At 39.5% G+C, this 27,207-nt stretch overlaps 1 protein-coding gene across 2 annotated transcripts in view; it reads right to left on the bottom strand.

The window, feature by feature from the left end:
* Nucleotides 1–26,983, bottom strand: part of LOC131683384 (carboxypeptidase N subunit 2-like) — a 33,655-nt gene extending 6,672 nt beyond the window's left edge. Inside the window, exons 1-3 of one of the 2 annotated variants that reach the window (XM_058965309.1) lie at nucleotides 25,529–26,983; nucleotides 24,869–25,426; nucleotides 9,793–9,984 (exon numbers count right to left, since the gene is read on the bottom strand). In XM_058965309.1, the coding sequence (XP_058821292.1) occupies nucleotides 9,793–9,984; nucleotides 24,869–25,426; nucleotides 25,529–26,437 (1,659 nt within the window). In that variant the 5' untranslated portion in view covers nucleotides 26,438–26,983. Of the gene's footprint in view, nucleotides 1–7,327; nucleotides 9,985–24,868; nucleotides 25,427–25,528 lie in introns of those variants that run through there. The other variant, XM_058965308.1, reaches the window with a different exon arrangement.
* Nucleotides 26,984–27,207: the final 224 nt, after the last annotated feature.

The following is a 27,207-nucleotide window of genomic DNA, read 5'->3' as shown; positions in this document are numbered from 1 at the left end:
TCATCAAGTTCGTGGCTGGCATGCCATTGTGTAAAGGTGCAAAGTGTACTAAGAATGTAATGGACATTTCCACAATTATGTTGAACATAAAAAGCCTCCGTGCCATAGTTTAGAGAAATGAGAAAGGCACAATTGCACCTCTAGGTGGATTAAAACAGGTTTTTTTCAGAAATATCACCTTCGCATTTTTTCCTAAACATGTCTGAAAGTATTCTCTTTAAAATGCAAGAAGAAGAAATCATTTTTGTTTGCCCCAATTTTAGACACAAATATTTTAAAAGGACCTTTTTGCCTTCCTCAATAGAAAGGTATTGCAATTGCTCTGAAAACCGACTTTTCAACGGAGGCCCGGAGGGCCGAGTGACATATACCATTGTATGTGCGTATATGTGTATGTACGCGAACACAATCTCACTCACTTTTCTGAGAGATGGCTGAACCGATTTTGACAAACTTAGTCCCAAATGAAAGGTGCAACGTTCCCATAGGCTGCTATTAAATTTCTAATGAATCAGACTTCCGGTTCCGGATTTACAGGGTGATGAGTACGATCACGCAGAAAATGTCGATTTTAATAAATTCTGCAATGAATGTATAAAGGTGAAAATTTTTCCAAAATTTGACCACAACTCCTTCGATTTGTAGTATTGGGTCCCTAACATCCATTCAAAGTCTCTTTGGCCACATTGGCCACCATCATCGGTTCTGGAAGCCCCGGTGGAAGTATCCAAATTCAGAATAACAGTCACATCGGTTTCTCGGAGATGGCTAGACCGATTCAACCAAACTTAGTCTCAAATAAAAGGTGTTGCGCCCCCGTAAATAACTATATTATTTCATCCCGATCCGACTTCTGGTTCTGGAGTTACAGGTTGTGGCGTGCGATCACATAGCAAATTGCGATTCAAACCGATACTCCGATGAAAGCAAAAAAGGTTAAATTTTCACTAAAATGTCTCTCAAACTACTTGAATTTGCAGTTCTAGATCACCGACGGCCAACCAAACTTTCGTTGGCTACATTGACCACCATAGACGGTTCCGGAAGTGCCCGGGAAAAGCGGCCATCTTTCAAAATTGACGAACTTACATCAATTTCCCGGAAATGGTTGGACCGATTTTCGCAAACTTAGCAAATGATAGCTATATTATCCCCACAGATGTCTATAAAATTTCGCACGGATCGCTTATATGGTTCCGGAAATATAGACTAAACCGTCCGGTCACATATGAAATTCCCATGTAAGCCGGAACCCAAATTTTTTTCAAAGGGGGGACCCCATGAAATTTCAGAAATCGAATTCGTATTTTTGATGCCTAACATCTTTAAAATGCATGAAACGTCGAGATTTTATGTTATCACGAATTTTTTTTTTATAAAAATCGACTTCTTGGGACTGCCGATTTCGCACCTTTTTTAGTTCAATATTACCGTGGCTGTTTTTTCTTTTACAAAATTTTAGAACACGAATAATGATTTCTTTTCTTGTATATTCGTCATGTCATGTGTAATAATAAAATGTAATGCATATATTTGAAAGCTTTTAATGAATATAAACAACGCAAACATTCTCGTGTTCATGGTTGAGAAAGGCACAATTGCACCGCTAGGTGGATTAAAACAGGTTTTTTTTATTCAATATTGCTCAAAACTTCGGTTCTAAAAGTGATATCTGAACTCTTCTATTATGAAAAAAAAAATGTTTTTATGAGCTTTACAAGTTATCTGAAGACACCGTTTACGTGAAATAAAAAATAAAATTGCAGCAAAAAAACTGTTTTTGTTAGGAACACCCTAAGTTGCTCATTTAAAGTAGGTATAAAATAAAAATCTTTGGAGGTACAATCATGACGTCTTCAGCAAAGTTGCTTAGTGTACGTTTCTCTACAATGAAGACTGCAATATTCTTTCTCCTCACATTCAGAAAATAAGTTTTGAAGCTGCCTAACAGTAAGAGCCACCCTAATACCATCTACATCTGGAGATGGCCTATTCGATACTGATTATTTGTCGTGAAGACATCATAGCTCTAAAACATAAGGTTTAGCTACAAACACTTTTGTCTTCATAAATTGTGAATTCAGACCACTGTGCGTTGTTTAGAAACACATTTCGATATTTCGTTCATCTTAAAGTCGGATTCGAACTTGCGACGTCTGAGTTGTAGCACCTGGACAACTACATAGACCTATTTCAATCATGAAAAACTAGGCAATATTTAGCAGGGCCGGTTGAACACCTTTTTCCCGAGTGGGTAGTAAGATTCGAAATGATTTCTCCTCGTACTGACAAAAGTTCAGATATGGCGTGTGTAAGTGAAAATGAAAAGAAATTGATAATATCTGGTGACTATTTGGAAACACTCTTTGTTAACAGGGTTGTATGTCCGACGGCGCAGAAAAATGTGTTTGTTCAATACTACACCCAGAATCCGACGGACATGTTTCTATTATTTTTGGGTAAGATTCTATTGCCTTTTTGGTAACAGACCGCACAATTGCGCATTGCGGTATTAAACTCATATTACCACAACGGTGGAATGACGAATTCCGGTAGCTGTTCATGTATGTGCATCACACAACCAAACACTTTTTCAGTATCTGTCAACTTCGGCTTTGTTCTTATGTAGGACAATTTGGTCGATTTCTATAATAGTATTAGTATCGAGTCAAACCAGCCGAAATTCCGATGGATTTCTGCCCGAATTTAGGCTGGAATCTGCACCAATGTTGGCAGAAATAGGTGGAATTTCGGATTTTCTTACAAGGTAAGTTGGATAGTGTTACCCCTCGACTGGCTCAGTGGGTGGTTGGGAGGGGAATTTTACTTATGTTGGGTATTTATTCATTGCTACACATTTATTCGCCATGGAACTCATTCATCATCGGGAACATGTGGAAACGGATTCAGCAACTGACGTCGACTGACCGGGGGAAAGGAAAGCCAATCCAAAGTTCCTTCAGGGACATGCTCAAAAGCAGCAAAGATCGATAAGATTCCGAAAAACCATCCAATGGTGAGACCTGGAATTCTTTGTTGAATACGAATAACGGAAAAGATGCGTGTAAGGGTTAAACTAGGCTCAATGTTGTTCATAAATACTCCTAACTCTTAATATCTACATAATACAATTTTATTCGGTTAGTAAGGTATTAAACTTTCTGTGACGTCACGTAAGTACTTGCGGTTTGCTGCAACTCCGATGATGATGACTACGACGGGTACCCGGAGAAGCTGGTGGGGCGACGGCTGATCACGGTAATGGCTGATACTGTTTGTGATAACTGGTAGATGTTGCTGGCAACTAGAAATGATAGGTTTTGGCCAGGTATGGTACGTGTTAATACCGAGATCAGGATTACTGGATTTTTCCTCGGTGGTAACATCCCGTTACACCGTTCTTTTCGGTCTATATCGACACGGTTGGGCATCTTCCATGCAAGGCTAACACCGCCATCCGTCGATCGGTTAATGGCTTCAAAATGGCCGACAAACTGGCTATTGGTATCCCACAATAGTGATCTAGGGAAGAAAGTTTCCGAAACGTGTTTCGGCGCAAGATAAAAAGGTCCGCTGGCGGACCTTTCCAGCGAAATTAGTACTAGTGACGTCACCTTTTTTGCATGGACAATAAGTTCTATAGCTGGTTTGAATAAATACCTTTTTATCGTTGTTCGGTCTGTAATTACTGAACTGAATGGAGTTCTTTAATTTCCGTCGAGGAAAATCTTCACTTACTACTCCTAGGCTATACTTCTACTCGGATAATAAGTGAACTGCAATAAAATCTAAAATTTAGCTCTTACACACCTTTCAGAATTCACATTAAATTACTGCTAACGAGAAAACACGACGCGCACATCTGCACCGTAGGGTGGTTGTCGACGGAAAGAGATCGATCTATGGTTGTGCTGAGCTAGATCATAAAAGATATGATCAACACGATCAGGAAGCGACCACGAACTTTGACATTTCATTTAATTGGCCGCCCTTCTAATGGTTGCAACGTCGGTTGCTGATATGTTGCGCGACTTTCGCTCAAACCGCTGTGACCGGTATCCCTAGCGCGTATCTGTGAGCATCCTTGCGTGAGTGACCCCTCCGTCCCAGACGAAGCGTCAGACTTGGCGGGATATCACTCACGCAGCTTGACAACATAATACCCAGGGTATGACTAAGGATAGGGGAACTCTTAAAGTCAGTCGAGAGAGTCGTTTTATGTTGGCAGAGCAAACAATATTATCTTTGTAACCAACGGTTACAATAGTAAAATAAAATTTTTAGGCAGTTTCCGGATCCGGCCTAGTTTCCGGATCCGACATAGCTCCCAATCCGAACCAGTTCCCAAATTCGGACCTCTCAGATCTGGATCAGTTTCCGGATCCCAAATCTGGACGAGTACCCGGAAATGGACCAGGCCCTGGATCTAGCCCATCCCAGTGTCTAGATCTGGACCTTCGGTTCGGATGCGTGGATCCAAACTATAGGTCTTGTTTTCCGTACATGACGGGAAGGACTGTTAATGTTTTGTGCAGTCGCTACCTCCGACGGAAATACCTCACCACTATTCCGAGTCGGTTTCTGACTGTGTTTTGAAACTAGCCGAGTGTGAGCCGGTTGGTATCTCCGGCGAACGACATCCTTTTAGGTTTAGTGGAGGTCGATTTGAATATTTCTCCGATGACAAAAATAATACCGATAAGTCTCATTTTCGATACAAATTATATCTAATACAACCGGCCCCTGGATGGTCTACTTCCGGACTAAAGACAAGCCATTTCACGTTATCGATATATCGCGTGATCTAACTAAACAACACTCGACCGTGTACGAAAAAGTGTTTTGTCCACGTATCCGCAGGGGAAGTAGAGTTTGATGGTGTAGTCTCCGAGAAGGGGGGGGGGGCTTTAATTGAGAAATAGGGGGTGGCTCCTTCCAGATCCCTGTGCTCCAGTCAGTGTAAATTTTGGTATGCAAGCAATTGTGTTCAGCAAAAATCGAGGAGCATTAGAAAACTTATTTTCCATCAGCCTCATTTCGAGCCTTTCGCCGGATTTGTTCATCCAAAATTTGTGCTTTTGAACGGGGCTCATCTACTTGTTTGCCTTTTTGCACCGCGGGGCATGAACTGTCGTCGTTGCAAACAAGGAGCCCATTATAGAAATAAGGCGCGGTATGCAAAATGAGGAGAGGATCAAAAATCTTTTTCGTCTGTGGAGAGACTTCGAATGAACTATCGACATATCCCGCATATAAATTATACGGAGAAAAATTGAAGCATTCTTTTGAGAAACGGTGGTAAGAAATGTTAAAGAAAGCACCGGCCACGACTAATTTCTACGCTTCCTTGTTCACTAAAGAGCGAGATTCTGACAATCCCGTCCCGACAATTCGCGACCATTTCAATATGACCATCCTGAATACAGTGGAAATGACACGAATGCCTACCAGCGCGGCCAAGTGCGTTAGATTTACAGTAACGAGAGAAACAATATTTCGTCTAGTAGCTGGGCCCTACGTTGTGTACTCGATTCGACCTTTGATCGGAATAAATGGAACTAAGAATCCTTTTTCGCTGACAACAGCATTCCACGTAGATTCACATTCAAACGTTAGACGTTTCGCAATGAAATTATAATAATGTATATAAACGTAATAATTGTTCTTCAAACACACAAATTTATCTGACAGCAAAGATACTCGTATACTAAGCATTTTCCCCACAAAACGTATGGTTTTATATTTACCTACGACCATGTCCACATCGTTACAGTTCCAAGTAAGCGCTTCGATCGATGGTGCATGGAAAGCACTCCTAATTTTCCCGGAGAGAATATTGGCGATCCTAGATTATTTATATTGAAATCGTTCAGGATTGCCTGATACAAATATTAGTTTGAGTTCTTTCGCCTTGTTCTATTCCGGGTAATAAGAAAGTAACACTTAGATAAAAATGGTAATAAGAAGACGGACACTTAAGCATTAGAAGGTAATATTTGTGAAAGATCGCATGGCTTTAACGAATTTTTCAGTATTTCTTGTTAGAGGACGCTCGAAAATTGGCAAATTTTGTAGGATAATGGATATTTAGGAATCCCAAGGTTGGTTGATGCCTATCAACCAACCTTGGGTAAAAAGGAAGGATGAACGTCGTGACTTCCTTCGGGTGGCATCTCCAATCCAATTATACGTTGAATGCGCATTTCCGACGTATTGGGGTGGTATAGAGCGTTCTCTGCGCTTGCGGTGACGGCTATCACGATATTAAACATGTTGTCTGGTCGTGCGACTAGTGTTCTACACACCAAACAAAACTGAATTTTACCGTTGAGGTATTTCAAAACGTGCCACAATCTAACAAATCGTAATTGACGAAATGACGAAATATAACCGTGTTCTGTTAAATTTTACATGTACTTTCCAAGCGCAGTGTCATAAAATTACACATTTTAACAAACGCCATATGTGGAGTAAAATAACGTGACTCGCAAAATTCAGCGACATGTAAAATTAAAATCAAACGTAAAACTATGTCATTTTTGATGTATGTATATGTTATGGTCAGTAGACGTAAATTTACACGATTCTAGTTGTGTACTCGAGCAGAGTCTGGCAACAAAATGAAAACTAAACTTGATGTTGTGATGTTCGGCAAATGATTACTCAGGTTGTTGTCGTTTTGGTCGTTTTAAAGGTTAAAAGATCAAAATGGAGAACAGCAAAATTGTCCTATGACATCAAACAGAAAACTAATTCTGCTATCAGTGAGAGTAAATTGAAAGCTCATTGAGATGTTGAATTTTTTTTTGATAACAAAATATGTATTCACTTTGATGTTTCACCAAAGAAATATAAACATAGAAACAAGGATAGCAAAATGAGATCAAAATTTGATGTTATATTTAAAAAATCTAAAACTGAGAGCAGAATAAGATTTCAGTCCGAGATATGCTGGTAATCCTCCAAATTTATTTATATCTACTCTTTTTGTTGACTTACTAACAGATACCTGCAAATGTGATCCCAAGAGTTCCCAGCGGATCCAAGGAGGCCAGTTGGCGATCCAGTTCATAATGTCCTGATAGTGATCTTTCGTTTGCCACAAAACTACAAGTTTAATTTCATTTTTCCCTGTCATTTTTCTCTGATTATTTTCTGATAGGTTTCCGCTACTGATGTTGGAATCAACAATATTTTGCCTTCCTTATAAAAAGTCTACTGATTGTCTAGTGATTGTTTCTCCTTGCTTCTATTTTTAATCAAATGATTATTTATGTTAAAAAATTACAAATTGTTTATATTGTCCTTAACTATATTTCTACCTGCATTTTTTGTCTACGATCTGAACTCCTTGTTTTAAGATGTAGATGTGTCAAAATGTATTCCCATGAGTATAAATATACAATGGGGAAGAACACTGAAATTTTATGGATTGAAATCTGAAAAGCTACCCAGGTACCCTGTCGGACGCATAACGGTTAATGATTTGGGCCGAACTATTTAAATATTTAGCATAGGATATAAATCGACTAGCGAAAAATGTTATAAAACAAATAAATACGTTAACTGCAGAAACTTTGAAAAATGTTGCCTAACGTGTGTACAATTCACTATTGATTACGATTTTTTTTTCAATATGCTCATTCGAAATGCAACACTGAACCCTGTTTATTGGAATTCCGTATAGTTAGTAAACTTCTGATGAGAATTCCGAAAGTTATTCGTTCTGTTTCTTGTTGATCAGTTCGTCTTATCGTCTGTGGATAACTTATCCCGACAATTTGTGTGTAACGTGCACGTGCTTCCTATTTGGCATGCCGCGAACCGAACGAGCCAGAGCGTTTCTTCGTCCCACTATTGTCTGTTGGTATTTAACGTCGTTGTAGACGGTATAGCTTTCAGAATCAACCCACACTAATCAGCCGTATACGAGTCTGCCGTTTTTCCCGTATCTTGCGTCCCATCGGAATCGTTCCATCTGGTAGTAAAAAAATAAATCAAAATTAAAAAGCGGAAAACTTTTCTTCGCTTCGAAACGGGTGCTGCATGCATCGTTTAGCTCACCCTTGTAAGGAGTTCCTAGAGCATCGGTTAAACAGAGGATTCCACTACATATATATGACCATATTTATACAATACAGATTCTGTGTGTGTTCAACATACAAATAACGAGGTCTGCAGCCTGACATGCCATTATCCTGAAAATCTCATCTCAGCTGGCAAAAGTTTCCCGTAATAGGGGTGAGCTTGGCAAATTATGTTACCCTGAGTTGCCCTCGGAAGACCTATCTTTCCGGAAATGGTTACAATGTTGCAATGTTTACATTTACCTTTTAAAGTTGAGGCTCTCTTGTTTTTTTTATTCGACTGGCAGAAGCAAACACGGTATGTATTATTCGTCCTTTGTGATGTGATAGGTGCTTTCTCACATCATCGTATCGAATAGCACTCGGATAGATTAAGAATGAAGATAGAAAGTGAAGGCTCAAATGGCATCGGAGCGAGGAAGGAGTTACTTTCTGTCAAGGATCAACGACGGTATTCCACATTTAACCTGCTGGGTTTGAGCTCGGTTGGAATTTCTCAAGACTATTGACATAAGTAAATGAAGTAGGAAATGTAGGTTGTCGAGGGTTATTAGAGCACTTGCGTCAAGTGAGTAAATATTGCGAGATAAGGGTACTGTAGCCTGCAGATGCAATTTCATACGGTCTTAAGACATGGACGTCGAATTATGCAGACAACCTAATAACTTCTTAAGAGTGAAGTTTTCAACTCGGTTGCAAATTTGAGTAAATTTCTGAACTGCAAATAATACGTAATTCGCAATCGGAAAAAGCAGTTTCCCCACACTCTGTTGAACTTCTTGAGACTTTCAATCAGAATGATTTATAGTTTCGGTGCTGCTGATTGATTTTTTCATCGGAGTGAAAAACTGATTTTCTCGGTTTCTATGCTGGCTTAAAATAAGAGAAAGAAAAACATAATGTCGGCATCCCTTCTAAATGTTTCAAAAATAAGAATCTGTTTTTCGCCACCCTCAGTTTGAAGTTCAGTTCAAATCTTCTTAACAACTAGACGGTATTTGCTGACGGGACGGAGCTCTATTAGTAGTAATTAAATTCCAACAATAAGTTTCTTGGGAGAAAAACTTTCTTTTTATCGCTCCTCGTAAACTGAACTAGCACCGAACAATGTTAGCGGATGTGTGTGTCTGCATAAACTACTATTTCTTCTGCGAGCGCAGTTCGCGGACTTCGAAAGAAAAAGCGGATAAACTATTTTTTTTCTTGGGCTTCATTCTCGATTATTTCTTACCTTACCCGAAAACACTAACCTGCATCTTTCCACAAACATACAAATACGGAAGGTGGGACGAACAAAAACACTCATTAGGGAAATGAAACAGTACACTTGCATCGATTTCGGATTAGCTGCTATCGAAGCGATGGAAAAATGAAACGAAACAAAAATGAAACGAACAAAGTTTTATCGGGAGTTAAAATAAATAACATCAACAGACTCGGAACGGACGAAACGACATTGATTCCAGGAAAAGCGTTCTTCTATTTCTACTAGGTAAATACTCCACTCGCCAAAAGCCGGGGTTGGTTTAGGTCCGTTTTAGTGGCGGGTCTGATCTGTTGATTAGCTTATCGACGGGGTGTACTGGCGCATGCCGGGCGGATGGGTGCACGGGAATATAAATCCGGCCGAGTTGACTGCCGGTACTGAGGCAGTGGGTGTTTTCGAAGAATACATAATTACATTGCCCGACTGCTGTCTACTCACGTGCTGGGCTAGGCGCCACTTTTCGCTCTGGTGCTCTGAGTGACGCAGGATCAGCTGGATCAGTTTGAAAGCACCGAATACCACGAACGCTCCGGACATTAACCACAGGATGGTGGACTTGGTGTCGAAGTTATCCTGGATCGGACGGGTGTCGATGTGGGCTTCGTGGAACAGCCGGTACCGGTGGTATTCCTGGAATGGAACGGTAGTGTAATTTGTTTTGATTGGAAGATTGAATTCTGAGAACGGAATATTAGCGTAAAGTATTGAATATTTGCAATGCATAGCAACTGACTTCTTATACGCGTAAAAAATCTGGACTCGATTGATTTAATTTGGATATTTATGTATTGCTAAAGAGCTTTAAAAGTGTTTTTTTTGAAGTATAATACTTCTAACGTTTCAATATGAGGTCCCATTTCAAAATATCGGCTGGGGCAGTCGCGTCAGATTCTGAACGTTAATAACTTTCATCATACTTAATAGAATGGTTTGAGGTTTAAGGCAATTTTATCGAAAATATGTTCCGCAATGAAGTATTAAAATTTGGAGTATAACATGCATTAACCCCGAAAATACTGAGTTTTAAAAAATCTCTCAAAAACTACCGAAATTGTGAAAAATTTCAGCTCATCGCGGTCAGAGCCGTCAATATGGTGCACCAACCGAATACTTAAATGATGAAAAGTTTTAAATATCTGTCCGCTACAAAATTTGTTTCTACCAACATCCGTATTTGGTTGCTTGGCGCGAACGGATGGCTGTTCAATACCGAGAAATATTTGTGAGGTGTACACGACTGGTGGATGAATCAGTTTGTGTCGATACGTGCTACTAGCAGAGGCCATCATTTTCATTTCTGATGGATGTAAGATAGCATACACGAAAAAAACCGATTTCAAATCATCTGACTGAAGCTCGTTCCTGATTGGTTCCCGCTAATTTCATATACCGACCCGCAAATCTTGATCAGAAAGAATTGTCATTTCAGTCGGTTTCAGCAAGTCCACTTGTCAGATGTCCGCAAACTGTATGTCAGCACAGGGAGAGAAGGTGATTATTAGGATTCATCTCCGTGGATTAATTTGTGCAGCTCTGTGTTAGAAAGCAGGAACAATTGGAACAAAAATTTTCTACCCGGAGAATATTCTTGAACGTGAATATCCGCCATTGTACTGAATGAAAAAATAAGATTGTTTCGCTATCTGATTGAAAATATGTACAACAATTTTGTATCCAATTCTGTAGGATGTACGATTAGTAAAACTAACGGAAATAATGGATTTTATGAAAGCAGTAATTATCTGATCCATGATTGATCGGTACAATTCGCTCAAGTAGCAAGCATTGCTAGGACTGCCTCTTTTCCATCGAATGAGTTGCGACACGTTTAAAAAGGGAACATAAGAAAAATTCGTTAGTTTGTGTTCTGACGTTGTGCGCGTAGCAGCTGCTGCGTTGCATGTCAGTTCGCATTCTTCGGTGGTAGGTTATACATCTCATGATTGCCGCCAGGCGCTGCTGATAGCATTCCATTCTAATGATGCACGGGCAGGGTTGCTACATTGAAATCTGTATTTTCAGTTGAAAAATCTGTAAATCTGAATCGCATGGTGAAAAATCTGTAATAAAAATCTATATTTACAAACTTTACAAAATCCATAATTTCAACATAATAACGAAAAAATGATTTGATACAAGTTACTTTGAAAAGTTTATTTACAAGTTAATAGGGGAAACTTGAAATACTCTGTCCTCGGAGCAAACTGAAAAAAAGTTTCACGTATCATCAAGCTATAAACACAGTTAAATAACGATCCATAAAACCAGATCAATTGTACCCACATTAAGCCCGGCTTATTTTATGTGCGGCTAAATGACTCAATGTGTATTTTACTTATTTTGTTTGCGAATATCGCGACTACACAAGTGAAAAGCTCCATTAAAAGTCATGTTCTGGTACTGAATTCATGTTGATTATCTTACGTGACAATTGCAGGGTTATTGTGAAAATTCCACTCTAAGATACTTGCTTGGTTAAGGTTTGAGTATTTGTCCATAGTTGATTCATTTATCCGTTGGATTAAGCATTGTGTTCAGTCGTGAGATAGTCGGTGGATGGTATATGAATGCACTGATCACCAAGTAATCAACCTAGTAGTGAGAAAATGGATTTCTAATGTAATTCATATTCATATTATACTCGTAGCATCACCGAGAGCAATTGTGTTTTTGAATAACAAAATTCTAATGAAAGTTTATCTTCTTTTGCAAGATTTATGCTGTACTAATTATAGCGTAAAAATTGTCAGTTGCGTTATGTATAATAAAAATGTAAGGAATCAAAATTTCGTCCTATGTACAAAAATAATGTCACAGCACTAGCCATCATTTACCATCCCTCACTTATCGTCCCTCCCCACCCTCGATCCCTCCACCATCGTGTTCGTGGCAACTGTCACGACTAAGATCTATCCTGACATTTTCAAATCCATTTCTAAGATGTGTCATAGGATCTTCAACTAATCTGAAATATTTGTTAGCATCCAAGCTAATTTAATTTAGCGATGTAAGATGTAAAGAAAACCAACTTATTTTTGTCTTGTGTTTCCCTATAAAGATTTTTCCATTTTAGTGTAGAACAGAGTCACTTGGGGAAACAAATTAAATATTACATTCTACTTGAAAAAGAAAATATTTGTGGTCCTGGCAAAATTTGTAAAATATTTGTATTATGAGAAAATTACTTTATGTTAAACGCTGCTCTGAAGATGATGGGCTATTCCTTCGAAACGTTGCACTAAGGAGAGTTATATGACCAAAAACCGAAAACTACATCAACTGAAATTTAATTCAATTCTATAGTGAGCGTTTGTATATACTAAAATTACGGTAATCCTTGGGTATTTTAAATTGGGTAATATGGTGGTTTGCAGACAAAAATGTAGAAAACAGACAGCTCTCGTGCACTTTTTCAAATTTTTCGTATCTCTCCTGAATTTTGAATTGAACATATGCACAAATGTGTCATTTGAAACTCGAGAACACCTGTTTTGGGTTGATATTATTGAAAATGTGGTTTCATTGTATTGGAATGCACTTATGAAAAATAACGAATCAAATTCCAAGAATATCCACAAATTAGATCCGGGAAAAATGGAGCCCAAAGACTCCTGAACTGTCGGACTATACTTGCATCCCAGTTAAAGGATGCTTTTAACTTATAGCGATGGTCATTCAATTGCCTAAATTTGCCTTATGCTGAGAACGTTTCAATTGCAGCTTCAATGCCAGAATTAGTACAGGCATTGGACAATTCAATAGGCGTTTCGTTTGAGTGCTCCGTATTCTACACGCAAATTAGCGAGGATTCCAATCACTGTTTATGCATTGAACAGATAGTTGACCTCACTGAATTTATGTCATACATATTAATTACAACTGATACGGAGTTGTACTAAAAACCCCAATATACATTTTCCATGATCAATGTGACTAAAAGCATATTTATTTGCGAAAAAATACGACTTACAATTTCAAAAATGTTCGTGTCTCAAAAGCAGTCAAGGGACACTTACAATGGCCACTGGCTTTTCGATGAATTATTCTGGTAGTTTGAACCATTCCTTTGTCATGGTATTGTTTTGTGTAGGACTCATAAACCCATATCTCCAGAACGAGAATTCCGAACGAAATAATTCTCAAGTGATAAGGATGGGTGGAAAGAGACTGCATTGCAATCGACTCAATGTACGGCTTTTGTATCATCGGCAATAATATAATTGCCAACATAACCTAGACACTTGAAACTCTTTTCTATATACCGTCAAGTCACCAGTCACCGTGCGTTTAAGCAGATTTGGCGTGACCTCAAGCCCTATTTTTTACCAAAATGATAATCGCTCTCATAGTCACCGTGAAAATATTTTCACAATGCGTCACAATTTATAAATAATATAAAACTATTAGCAACAAAACGAGAATTAGGAGTTTAGGACATTTGTTGGGAACATGTCATAGTCACCAGTCACCGTTCTATGCACCATTAACTGCACATAAAAGGATCCATCAACCGTGTATGTAAAATTTATATTCAACTTCATTTAGAATGTTTCAATAAAACGATAAAATGATTGGATTTGTGGTTTTTAGGGAACTAGTTCCATAAATTTCGTGGTTTTGAAACTGCACGGTGAATGGAGCACGCACGGCGACTGGCGACTTGACGGTACTTCAATGCAAATGAATACTATTTACTGGTGGCCTCATCTCACTTTACTATTTCCAATTACGCGTTTAAATACTGCACCTAAAAATTCTATTCTGCACAAAAATAATTTTTCAGATATCTGTGACCAAAAAAACATCTTTTAATTCCAAGACAAATTCCTCATTTCTAGATTTCCTGATGACTAATTGAGGCCCATCAATAAAGTAGAAATACCAGATAATGTTTGTCGCAACTTTTCAAGTTGCTACGCACCTACTATTCAACAACATTGGTTCGTGCTGGTGTAACCCTCTCTTTAGGTATGCCTCTGCGCCAAAGACATTTTCCACACCCGGTGACCGATCAAGGAATCGATCGAATTGACAGGTTACGCAAGGACAGGCAGAGAAAGGAACAAAGGACATTAGCGAATTGGTATACGAAGTTAGTTCTTATACGAAAAATATTTAAAATAGCGAGAATTTGTAATTTCCTATCAACTACGGTAATTATTATCTACTGAAATACTTATATTAATATTGTTATATTAAAATACTTAAAATTACTTACTATGTCTATCTTATTACTATCTTATTATAACATCAGTGGCTGTTGAAATATATTGCTGAACTCACACGGTTAGAACACGGCAGTAATTGCAAACGAAGCCAAGAATTTGCTAGGTTTAATCGAGAATTTGCTAGGTTTAATCGAGCAGTTGAAATACAAAAAGAAGAACAATTAAAACGTAAAAGGGACTAAAACGTAAGTTCTTAAATTTATATTATTACAAAGAAAGGAAAACACAATTGAATTGTATAACAAAAATACCTATATTTCTCCGGCAGGGATTTTTTAACGGCTCGTCGTTTAGAAAACCAGAATCCCTCCTTTTACGTTGGAATCACAACATTTTAAAAAATCCGTTTTATCACGATCGGGGGCTTACTGAGGTATGTCGAAAGCCAATCGGATAAAAGGCTCCTGGCCAGGTGTGAGTTGTAAAGCCTGCAATGATCCAGATAACAGCCGGATGGTTTGCTGTGACGACTGTGGTTTATGGTATCACTTCAAGTGCGTGGGCGTTGATGAAGGCATCGAGGATGTGGACTGGAATTGTGCAACATGCGAAGCTAAACGAACAGCTAACAGCGCATCCGTCATCATTATGGTACCTGTACAGGGTGGAGCGGAACCAAGGTCAGAGGAAAACCAAGTGCAAAACGAGCAACTTAAACAGTTTCAACTAAAAATGGATCAGATGCAGAATAAATTTGAAGAACAGCAGCGGGCCTACGAGAAGTTACTTCGAGAAAAAGATCGCGAGTTGCAGAATGCTGTCAGTGATTTGCACCACCAGTTTCAGCGTCGAATGGAGAAGCGAGAGAAGCAAATACGAGAGGAGTTAGTTGTTCCATCCGGTGTTCCTCCACCTAACGCGAATTCAACGACTTTAGGAACGGAAATCCGCGCAACGGGCGACGTGTATAAAGCGATCGAGCGGATGGAAAGACAACTTATGGAGATTGCAAGAAAGCAAGATGTCCAAACGAAGTGCCTTGAGAACCGAGTGAAAGCGATGGAAATCGGTGAATCTATCCCACCGAGGAATGATTTTGCGACCGAAGAAGAAACAGTGAACACGAGTACTACCAGGATGTGCGGTTATAGTGATGAAGAAAACCTACTTCAACTTCAGAAAAGCTTGAAGGGAAAAGCTCTAGAAGTAGTGCGGAGCCGTTTGTTATATCCAGCAGGGATCGAAGGTGTCATAAACACGTTAAGGACGTTATTCGGCAGGCCGGAAGTGATTGTACACTCATTAGTATGCAAGATTCGGGAAATGCCCGCGCCGAAGACAGAGAAGCTTGGAACTCTGATCGATTTTGGCGTTGCCGTCCAGAATATGTGTGCAACGATCGTGGCTTGTTGTCTAAACGAGCATCTTTGCAACGTGGCACTCCTTCAAGAGCTCGTCGAGAGACTGCCACCAACTATTAAGCTCGATTGGGCGAGATTTCGTCATGCACTAAATGCGGTTACACTGTCGGACTTTAGCAAATGGCTTGGTACGCTCGTGGAAGCGGCATGCACAGTAACGGTTCCGTCGTCAATAAGCAGCTACGCAGGCAAACCAGAGAAACGAGGTCGAAGGGAGGAAGTGCACGTACATGTCGAGACGAGTTCTAGTCCATCTCTTGTTCCAGTGGTTCCTTTCAGGACTACGCCGAAGCCAGCGTTTACTCAGTGTGTCCTTTGTCACGGAGAATGCGGAAATCTAGGCTCATGTAAAATGTTTCGGGAAATGGATATCGGTGCTCGGTGGGCAGCACTGAAGCAGCACAAGTTGTGTCGTAAATGTTTGACAAAACATTTCGGAGCGTGTACGGTTAGGCAAGCTTGCGGAAAGAATGGTTGTACTTACATGCATCACCAATTGTTACACGATGATTCCAGATATCAACGACGAGAGCTTCAACAAGCATCACTTCCTCGTGGTAGTTCAGAGACATCCGTCGAAACCTGCAACACGCATTCAAGTAACGTAGGAAAGGTATTGTTTCGATACGTCCCGGTGCTCCTACATGGACGAGGCAAGTCTGTCAGTACGTTCGCCTTTCTGGACGATGGTTCATCGGTCACACTTATGGAACACAGTTTGCTAAAAGAACTAGATATTCTAGGTGAACCGTATCCTTTGTGTCTCGATTGGACATCAGACTATCAACGACAGGAAATGAATTCCGTTAAGCTTGGTTTGGAAATTTCGGGAATACACGACACTAAGGTGCATCAGATTCCCAAAGTTCATACTGTCCAAAGGCTGGCATTGCCAAGGCAGACCCTTGCTTTGGATGAATTGCAGCTTCGCTATCCATACTTGCATGATCTTTCGGCGGATTCATATTACAATGTCGAACCAAGAATATTGATTGGAATCGATAGTTGCCATTTGGGGCACACGTTAGACAGCAGAGAGGGGAAGAAAAACGAGCCGATTGCCACCAGAACACGCTTGGGATGGATAGTGTTTGGACCCTGCTCTGTAATACCCCAAATTAGTTACATGGCACATCATAGTTTTCATGTGTGCCAGTGTTGCGAGCGAAACGATGCTGAGCTGCATAAAATGGTGAAAGCATACTTCGCCTTGGATAGCATTGGGATCGGGCACAACATCAAACCACTCCTATCAAAGGATGATGAGCGAGCGCAGCAGTTATTGAAATCTCTAACTCACGTTAAAGACAGATGGTACGAGACAGGATTGCTCTGGCGCAACGATGATGTCCGACTGCCTGATAGCAAACCTATGGCTGCGAGACGGCTGAGCTGCTTGGAGAAGAGAATGCAACGAGACCCTGAAATGGCTGAATCGTTGAAGGAGAAGATTAGAGATTACGAGCGATGCGGATATATCGTGAGACTGACTGAGAAGCAACTATCCAAGAAATGCCCGCGTGTCTGGTATCTGCCAATTTTCCCCATAGTAAATCCCAATAAACCAGGAAAACTACGAATAGTTTGGGATGCGGCTGCGAAGGTTGCGGGAGTATCGTTGAATTCGTTTTTACTTACTGGGTCGGATTTACTCACTTCTCTTTTATCCGTGCTTCATCGCTTCCGCGAATTCAGGATTGCCATTACCGGGGATATACTGGAAATGTTCCTACAAGTGATGATGAATGAAAATGACCAACAATGTCTGAGATTTTATGGCGAAACGGTGAGCTTGACCGTGATCCAGACGTTTATGCTATGAAGGTGATGATATTTGGGGCAACGTGTTCGCCGAGTTGCGCGCAGTATGTAAAAAACCATAATGCACAACGATTCCAGGACCGATTTCCAAGAGCAGCTGAAGCGATAGTGAAGGAACATTACGTCGATGATATGCTCACTAGTGTGGAAACGGAAGAAGAGGCGATAAAGTTGGCGAAAGAGGTCCAGTTCGTCCATGCTGAGGCTGGTTTCGAAATACGCAACTGGCTGTCAAACTCAAATCAAGTACTGCGGGAGTTGCAAGCGACACCAGGTGTAACAAGTATGAATCTGTTGAGCGAGATGGGGACAGAAAAAGTTCTGGGCTTGTGGTGGTGTACTGTTACTGATTCATTCACCTTCAAAGTATCCCCAGGGATTAACGCGGAACTACTTAACGGTCAAATTATTCCGACAAAGAGGCAGATCTTAAGCACGCTAATGATGGTCTATGATCCTTTGGGATTCTTGGCAAACTTCCTGATGTTTCTGAAGATATTGCTTCAGGAAATATGGCGTAGTGGTGTGAATTGGGACGAGCCAATCAACAGTGAACAGCGGGAGAAATGGCTGACCTGGGTGCAAGTTCTTCCGAGAGTAGAGATGGTTAGGGTGCCCAGATGTTACCGGATGAGGAGTAGCATCAGTGAACGAAATTCGATTCAGCTCCATGTCTTCGTTGATGCGTCTGAGAATGGAGTTGCTGCGGTATGTTATCTGCGTTTCGAAGAAGGTGGCGTCGTGGAATGTGCACTAGTCGGGGCAAAAACAAAAGTAGCTCCACTGCAATTTGTGTCAATACCCAGACTGGAACTGCAGGCAGCAGTAATCGGCGCCCGCTTGGCGAACAGCATCACGGAGTCGCACAAATTAAAACCTATGCAACGATTCTTCTGGACGGATGCGCGAGATGTTCTTTGTTGGCTAAACTCTGATCACCGGAAATATAGCCAGTTTGTAGCGGTACGAATCAGTGAGATGTTGGAGTTGACGGAGCCACATGAATGGAACTGGATCCCATCAAAATTGAACGTTGCGGACGAGGCTACAAAATGGCAAAAGTTACCGGACCTGGCTCCTACAAGTCGTTGGTTTCGTGGACTGGAATTCCTGTGGGGCCCCAAAGAGGGTTGGCCTGATAATATATCAAAATTTGGTGACACAATAGAAGAAAAACGTGTAAAAGTACTACATCACTTCGAAGAACGTGCGATATTCGAATGGGAGAAATTTTCCAGATGGAAACGGTTGCTACGTCATGTGGCTTTTGTGAAACGATTCCCAGCTAATATACGCAAGAAAATCGTCAAACAACCTGTTGAAAGCGGTCCACTATCCCATGAGGAGCTAAAAGAAGCAGAGCTGACTATACTTAAGTTCGTTCAAGATTCCGAGTTTGCCAGAGAGATTCAACACTTAAGGAAATCTAATCCATTGCCATGGAAGAACGTGTTGCACAGAAATAGTTCATTGTACAAGCTTAGCCCAATTCTTGAGGTAGATGGGTTAGTTCACATGAAAGGTCGCATAGATGCTTGCGAATTTGTGGAAGAGTGTACGAAACGCCCGATATTGCTGCCTAAGTGCCATCCAGTTTCGGATCTTATTATCGCCAGCATTCACCAACGATACTGCCACATGAACCACCAGACGGCGCTCAACGAAATCAAGCGTCGATTCTATATTCCTAAGCTTCGTTCGGTGTATAATCGTGTTCGTGAGAGATGCCAGCTTTGCAAAATCCGCAAGGCAAGACCAGCCGTCCCTGAAATGTCTGCTCTACCACCAATGCGGTTGAAAGCCTTTTGTCGGCCTTTTTCATATGTAGACATTGATTATTTTGGGCCGATGCACGTGAAAAACGTTGGGGTGTGTTGATTACTTGTCTCACTGTTCGAGCAATACACCTCGAAATTGCGCACACCCTCACAACAGATTCATGCATCTTGGCCATTGGGAATTTCATAGCCAGAAGAGGTTCCCCCTTGGAGATATTTAGCGATCGCGGAACGAATTTTGTTGGTGCAAGCCGTGAATTGAAACAGGCACTACAGCAGATAGATCAGAACAAGCTGATGGAACATTTCACTACAACGGATACAAAATGGTCATTCAACCCGCCAGCTTCTCCGCACTTTGGTGGCGCATGGGAACGCCTCGTTCAGTCAGTGAAGAAAGCCTTGAAACACCTACAACTCACACGTACACCTACCGATGAACTATTAAGAAACATGTTGGCAGAAATCGAACTAATTAGCAATTCTAGACTGTTGACTGAATTGCCACTAGAAGATGAGCTATCATCGCCGCTAACCCCGAACCATTTCCTACTCGGGTCATCAGACGGTTCTAAGCCACCGGTCACATTCGAAGACAGTAGCTACGCCCTGAAGCACACATGGAAGATGTCGCAGGTCTACGCAAACAGGTTCTGGAAACGCTGGATAGCTGATTACCTGCCAACGTTAACGAGGAGAACAAAATGGTTTTGTCCGGCGAAGCCCATAGAAGTGGGAGACATTGTCGTGTTGGTGTTCCAAGAAATTGTTGGCCGAAAGGACGAATCATCGACGCCGTCCGGTCCAAGGATGGCCAGGTTCGAAGAGCTATGGTGCAAACAGCTAGCGGAATATTGGAGAGACCAGCCATAAAACTCGCCGTGTTGGATGTTGGTGCGATTGGGAGTACCTCGGATCAATGATCGCGAAGTACTGGGGGGAGTGTCGCAACTTTTCAAGTTGCTACGCACCTACTATTCAACAACATTGGTTCGTGCTGGTGTAACCCTCTCTTTAGGTATGCCTCTGCGCCAAAGACATTTTCCACACCCGGTGACCGATCAAGGGATCGATCGAATTGACAGGTTACGCAAGGACAGGCAGAGAAAGGAACAAAGGACATTAGCGAATTGGTATACGAAGTTAGTTCTTATACGAAAAATATTTAAAATAGCGAGGATTTGTAATTTCCTATCAACTACGGTAATTATTATCTACTGAAATACTTATATTAATATTGTTATCTTAAAATACTTAAAATTACTTACTATGTCTATCTTATTACTATCTTATTATAACATAAGTGGCTGTTAAAATATATTGCTGAACTCACACGGTTAGAACACGGCAGTAATTGCAAACGAAGCTAAGAATTTGCTAGGTTTAATCGAGCAGTTGAAATACAAAAAAAAAAGAACAGAATTAAAACGTAAAAGGGACTAAAACGTAAGTTCTTAAATTTATATTATTACAAAGAAAGGAAAACACAATTGAATTGTATAACAAAAATACCTATATTTCTCCGGCAGGGATTTTTTAACGGCTCGTCGAATAAAGCGTTTAGAAAACCAGAATCCCTCCTTTTACGTTGGAATCACAACAATGTTAAAACGCCGTGAAACAAATACTTCAGAAAACAATGATTTTGAAATTCGTGAAATTCGTTTTATTCATTTACTTCATTTAACTAACTTTTTTATATTTTATTTTATATACTCATTTTTTCCAGATCATTTATTTCATGGATTATATTCGTTTTGTTTATTTTTTACATTTTAAATATTTGACTTATTTTGAATATATAATCATTTCATTTTAATGATTTTTTTTCGTTTAGCATTCTTATGATTCATTTTGTTTATTTGACCTCATTTTATGTATTGTATTCATTTCATTCTTTCGATAAGTTTATTTTCTCATGCATTTTATTCGTATCATTCATTTATTTATTTATAACATTAATTAGACACTATTTAATTTATCCTTTTAATTCTATTACATTTTAATATCGCAGTTTTTTTCATTTCAATAATTTTATTGTTTGAAAGCAAACAAAATTTAAAAAATGATAAAATATATGGAAAGAAAACATTTTTGCCTTTCTCAATAGAAAGGTTATGTAATCACTCTGAACATCACCAGCTTAATCCCGGCCCGGAGGGCCGTCTGTCATATACCATTCGACTCAGTTCGTCGAATTCGGTAAATGTCTGTGTGTGCGTATCTATGTGTGTGTATGTATGTATGTATGTGTGTATGTATGTATGTATGTATGTATGTATGTATGTATGTGTGTGTGTGTGTATGTGACCAAAAATATGCACATTGGTTACTCGGAGATGGCTGAACCGATTTCATCAAACTTAGTCTCAAATGAAAGGTACAACGTTCACATAGGCTGCTATTGAATTTCATTAAATTCCGAAATCCGGTTCCGGAGTTAGGGGTCTAAGAGTACGGACACACAGCAAATTCACATTTTTGCATTTCTCCTATAGAAAGGTTATGCAGTCACTCTGAACATCGTCAACTTAATTTTTTTGTGACTTACATAGGTTTTCTGTATTTTAACAGGGTCGTAGTTAGGGGGATACGGTGAGGCCCTCTCCCTCACATCACTCACCACTCTTCCCTAAACCACCCTTCCCATATCAAGTACTCCTCTACGCGAATTATATTTTCTAATTCTAATTCTAGAAACTAATTTAAAATAAATAATTGTGACTATCACCGTTTATTTGAGCGCTAATAGTTGCAAGAAATATCCGTAGAACTGAAGTTATTACAATTGTTCTGTTTGGATTTCACTGGATTTGTGCTGCCAGGGGTATTTTCAGTTATCAGCGAATATTTTGATATATCTTCGCGGTCTTCAAATATTTTTGAAAACTAATAAATATTATCAATGCAGACTGCTTTCGGCTATCTTTTCTGCCCAATCGAACTATCGAAATCTTTGCAGGAGATGTGTATTAAGGATCGGTATGTGAAAATTGAGCAGCTTCTCACGCTGCTAGCATCTATCTTGATCAAAACTAGGGTTGTGGTACCGGTAATACCGGTATCGCAAATCCCGGGAATACCGACCCATTATTGGTACCGTAATACCGGTACTGAACAAAAGCCAGTACCGGTATTTTCGGTACCATATAATATTTTTATGAAAAATATGTAGACTCTGTAGGACTTGTTTTCAAATATCGACCTGCAAGGTGGTTTTCTATTATATTTAATTGTCTCCTAAAAAAATTCTAAATTCAGCCTACGCCCTTGTGGTGAAATGAGCTTGGGTCATCTTCATCATAATTCTAGAAGTTAAATATTACCTACTTCCGTTGTACTGATCGGTATGTTTAAATTCTTGAACTATTTGGTCGAAATAAAATTTCAACTAAATTTTATTAAATTTCAAAGTATTCACATCTAGCATAGGAGTAAAAATTTGTTTTGATTTTTTATTATTGGCATTCTGTTTGGTTCCAATTATTCACAGGGTGCCGCGTAATAAGGTCGTGGCCTAGGTCATGCCTGTATTTGGTTTGCGCTTAAATCTTTATCTGTGAAAGAACGAACACTGATTTTTAGGATTATAATTTTAGAGTTGGTGAACTGCTTCTGAATGGAGCGATTCGTAATATTTGGTGATCGGAAATGTCAGTAAAACTCCATAGTTTACAGGAAATTAGGAGGTTTGGTATGCTTAAAAGTCAAAATTTACAGCAAAGCGATAATGCTCGGCATGTAACGGGTATGTGACAAAAGAACACCTATTTACATTATCTCTTCGATTTACTGTTAATAATAGGGTTTCTTACATTAACCGTCTGTTGAAGTCGACAAAAACCGCACCGCTTAGCAGTTATTGAATTCAAAGTGGCCTATATCTCGAAACAAAAGAAGGTGCCGCCTTCGAAAAATACCTTCTGATGCAATGAGACATCAGTTTGAGCATTCAATTGTACTTTGAAGCGTTTCTCGAATTTTTTGAAAAAAATATTGGAGTACATGTACTTTACTGGTACTACCGGTACTGTGGGCTTCAATACCGCAGTACCGGTTCTCGCCAAAATGGGTCGGTACTGCGAACCCTAATCATAACAGGTTTTTGTATTTCTTTATTCAAACACACTTAGGAAAAACTGTTTTGGAACGATATATGTGCTAGAAAAATATTAGGTATGAGGGGGTTAATTTTATCCATATTATTCATATTGATTATTTTATTAATTCAATCTTTTTTGCATTATTCATATTATTTATTTCATTTGTTTTAATCATTTTATTAAATTGTTAATTTTTTCTAGATCATATATTTTATTCAGTTTTTTCATATTATTAATTCGGTTTAGTCAGTTCTTTTTATTATTGGATGACAGTTTTATTTATCCATTTCATTCATTTGATTAATTGTATTGACTGGATCCATTAACCCATTCATGCCCATGTTGTTTGTGGACAACAACGTTTTTAAGCAGCTATAACTTTTGATTGAGGCAAGATTTGCGCACATTTGAATTCGAGTCAATTTTATTTTTTCTATTAATTTTATAACTATTTTTAAATATTGCCTAATTTTCCATTTAATAAGCTAATCTAATGTGATTTATGTATGTGATTAATTTGATTTATATTAATCATTCTATTCATTTTATGAATTTGAAAACCTCTTTTTCATTTTTAGCTGTATTTTTTATTTTGTCCGTTTTATCGTTTTTCTATAATTCATTCAGTTTATTCGTGGTTTTATTCGCAAAGGACTAGAAACTGTTATGTGTTTACTTCGCACGAGTGCTGCAAACTAATAAATGATCCAACAGTGATATGTGTAAGAAATGTCTCATCTAACTGCTAGGTGGATTAGGTTGGTTTTTTTGTAGTTGGCAGTCAATATACTTCAAAAAGCAAAATAGTTTGTCTATTTATAGAACAATGTGTACTTTATCATGTTTGATGATTTTTTACATTTAGAGTAACACCCTTTACATTTAGAGTAACCTGATAAACATGTTTTGTGAAGAAATAGAATTTTTCAATTACTTTTCAATAGTTTAGAATAGTTTTTGTTAAACAATGAGAATTATTTAGTTTCAATTTTGAAAGTCTAATCAACAGTCAGTTAGAATATTGGTAAATGAATAATCATCGATGTAGAACAGATTATCCTTCTTTTTCTCGGTAGATAATAACTGTTTGAAGAATATTTCAAATACAAAAGAATTGCAATTTTAAACATGAAACATAACAACAGCACTAAAAACGGCTGCAATAATTTCGAAACATCCAGTCTTTGGAACCCTCCCTCCATAAAAATACCTCGGACACTCACCAACGAGTTGTAATCCGGACTGGCAGCATTTTCCACCAAAACAATATCCCGCAACTTTCCCCGTTCATCGGTGCACTCGATTCCGCGGGTGTTCAGTATACTATCCGTCGAGTGGACCTCATAGTTTTTAGCGTAGTGCACATTTCTGTTCAGCTTCATCAGTTCCAGAATCAAAAACTGACACTTCCACGGATTCTCGTACAATTCCACGTGTTCCACCGTTGCCAGCTGGGATACGTTCATCCGTTGGAACAGATTGTGACTTAAATTTAAACACTGCAGGTTGGAAATTGGCCCCAGAAAGGCATCCTCTGCTAGCTGGTTGTGGGAGAGATCCAACGAATGCAGCCGGTTAACGTCTTCGAAAATGTTCGGTTCGATATCCGCGATTGCATTGCTGGACAGGTTCAGTATCTCGATATGGGGAGTATACTCGAACAGTTTGTTTTCCACGTAAGTCAGTTGATTGCCGGCAAGAACAAGCACTTGAACAGCGGAGAAATCTTTGAACATATATTTATTTAACTGGCTGAGCTGGTTATGACTTGCGTTGAAGACCTGCGGACAGATTAGATAAGCGAAGCTCGGTAGATTTATTTCCTTTTAATGAGAGGATCAACGCTTGATTTAATATGCGGATCGCATGTGACTAGCACTTACCTCTAGACTTGAAAGACCCTTGAGACTGTCCTCGTGGAAGTTTTCGATCTTGTTATAGCTGAGGTCCAGCAAGCGCAGATCTGCACTACGTTTGAAAGTGTTTTCTGTAACCTTTTCCAAAAGATTGTGACTTATGTTGAGGAACGCTAAGCGCGGTAGATTGGAGAGTAGATCGGTTTCGAAAATGCTGATTTGGTTTTCTTGTAATTGAAGTGACTTCAAGTGACTATTTCCGATAAAGGCGAAAAAGTCAATATATGTAATTTGATTATGATTGAAGAATGCATGGGTAAGCTTAGTAAGACCCTTCAGTGTGGTTTCTTCTATGGATGTGAGAAGATTGCGAGCGAGATTCACACATTTGAGGTGGGGAACTACTTGCAAAGTTCCTTCTGGAATTTCGGATATTAGATTTCCAGCAAGATTCAATTTCGTTAGATTCGGAAAACGTTTGAAGGATTGAGTATTGATAGTTTTCAACTGATTTCGTCTGAGATCCAGACTAAGGAGCGAGTACAAATTATGGTCGCTCCATGATTTCACAGCTGTTAGATTATTCCTGGCGAAATTGAGAACTTCGAGACTTCTAAGACCATTAAGGGCAAAATCCTGCAGATTGTTCAATCTGCTATCACATATTTCAAGCGTTTTGAGATCGGAAAACCGAATGAAAATAGCGTTCGGTAGTTCTTGCAAAAAGCAGTGACTGATAATTACTGAAAGCGGATTTTGACTGTACTCTCTGATGTTCCGTAAGTCCTCCACATAGCACGCCTGTAGTGAAACGGTATCATGCTCCTCGTCCAGTTCAATATCAGCAATGTTGCGTTTTTGAGCTGCTGTGAATCCCAAACGGAAGACAAAGTTTAGGGCAACCAATAATACCAGAACTAACACTCTACCGAACATTGTCTCTGCTTTAATTTGGCGTCTATGTCACATAGGAGACTCTCGACCCTCGGTCGTCGCGCAAAAGCGATAAAACTTTTGCAATTTTATTTAAATTATTCAACAGCACTAAAACAAGCTCCCTTTTTTTTCGTAATTTGGGATGCGCCAGCTGGAAAATTACCCGCTATCTTTTTACTTGCTTCACCTTTCCGCTGTTCCACTTCGCACTTTTCACCGCACAAACGTTCTATTAGTAAATTTTACTACTTTGTTGGTGCAATTATTTACCCGCTGACTTTCGCCGTTGTGAACTTGTGACAGGAACTCAGGTCACAAACTTTGTCCTTTGTCGTAATCAAACCTGCAGTTTTCTGAACAGACTATAGAATAGTAATGGTTGCGGTGCCACTGTATCGAACCAAAACACGTTTGAAAAATCATTAAGAAGTCTCCTGGTGCGACCAGTCCACAGACAACCGAGTAGTGTACGACACTTGTGTAGCACTTTCCACCGACTGACGCGAAAACACGCGCTCTCTTCTCCACTTACATGTGGTAAGACAGGACCGGTCAACAAAAAGAGACTGTAATTTATAAGTGCCTATTTTTAATGCTTTGTTTTTGTCACCCTATACGTATCCTCTTCACAGCTGTGATTACTCCGTAGCGTAGTGGGAGTGCCGGTGATGGCCCCCAGCTTAATCCACGGTAGTATCTTGCGTGAAGAAAATCCATCTCGTGGAAGATGTCACGATTGCACGGTGGGTTTGAAAGGTAGAAAAAGCTAA

Source organism: Topomyia yanbarensis, chromosome 2 (genome assembly GCF_030247195.1).
Source record: "Topomyia yanbarensis strain Yona2022 chromosome 2, ASM3024719v1, whole genome shotgun sequence".
NCBI lineage: Eukaryota > Metazoa > Arthropoda > Insecta > Diptera > Culicidae > Topomyia > Topomyia yanbarensis.
This window is presented reverse-complemented; position numbering and strand designations above follow the sequence as displayed.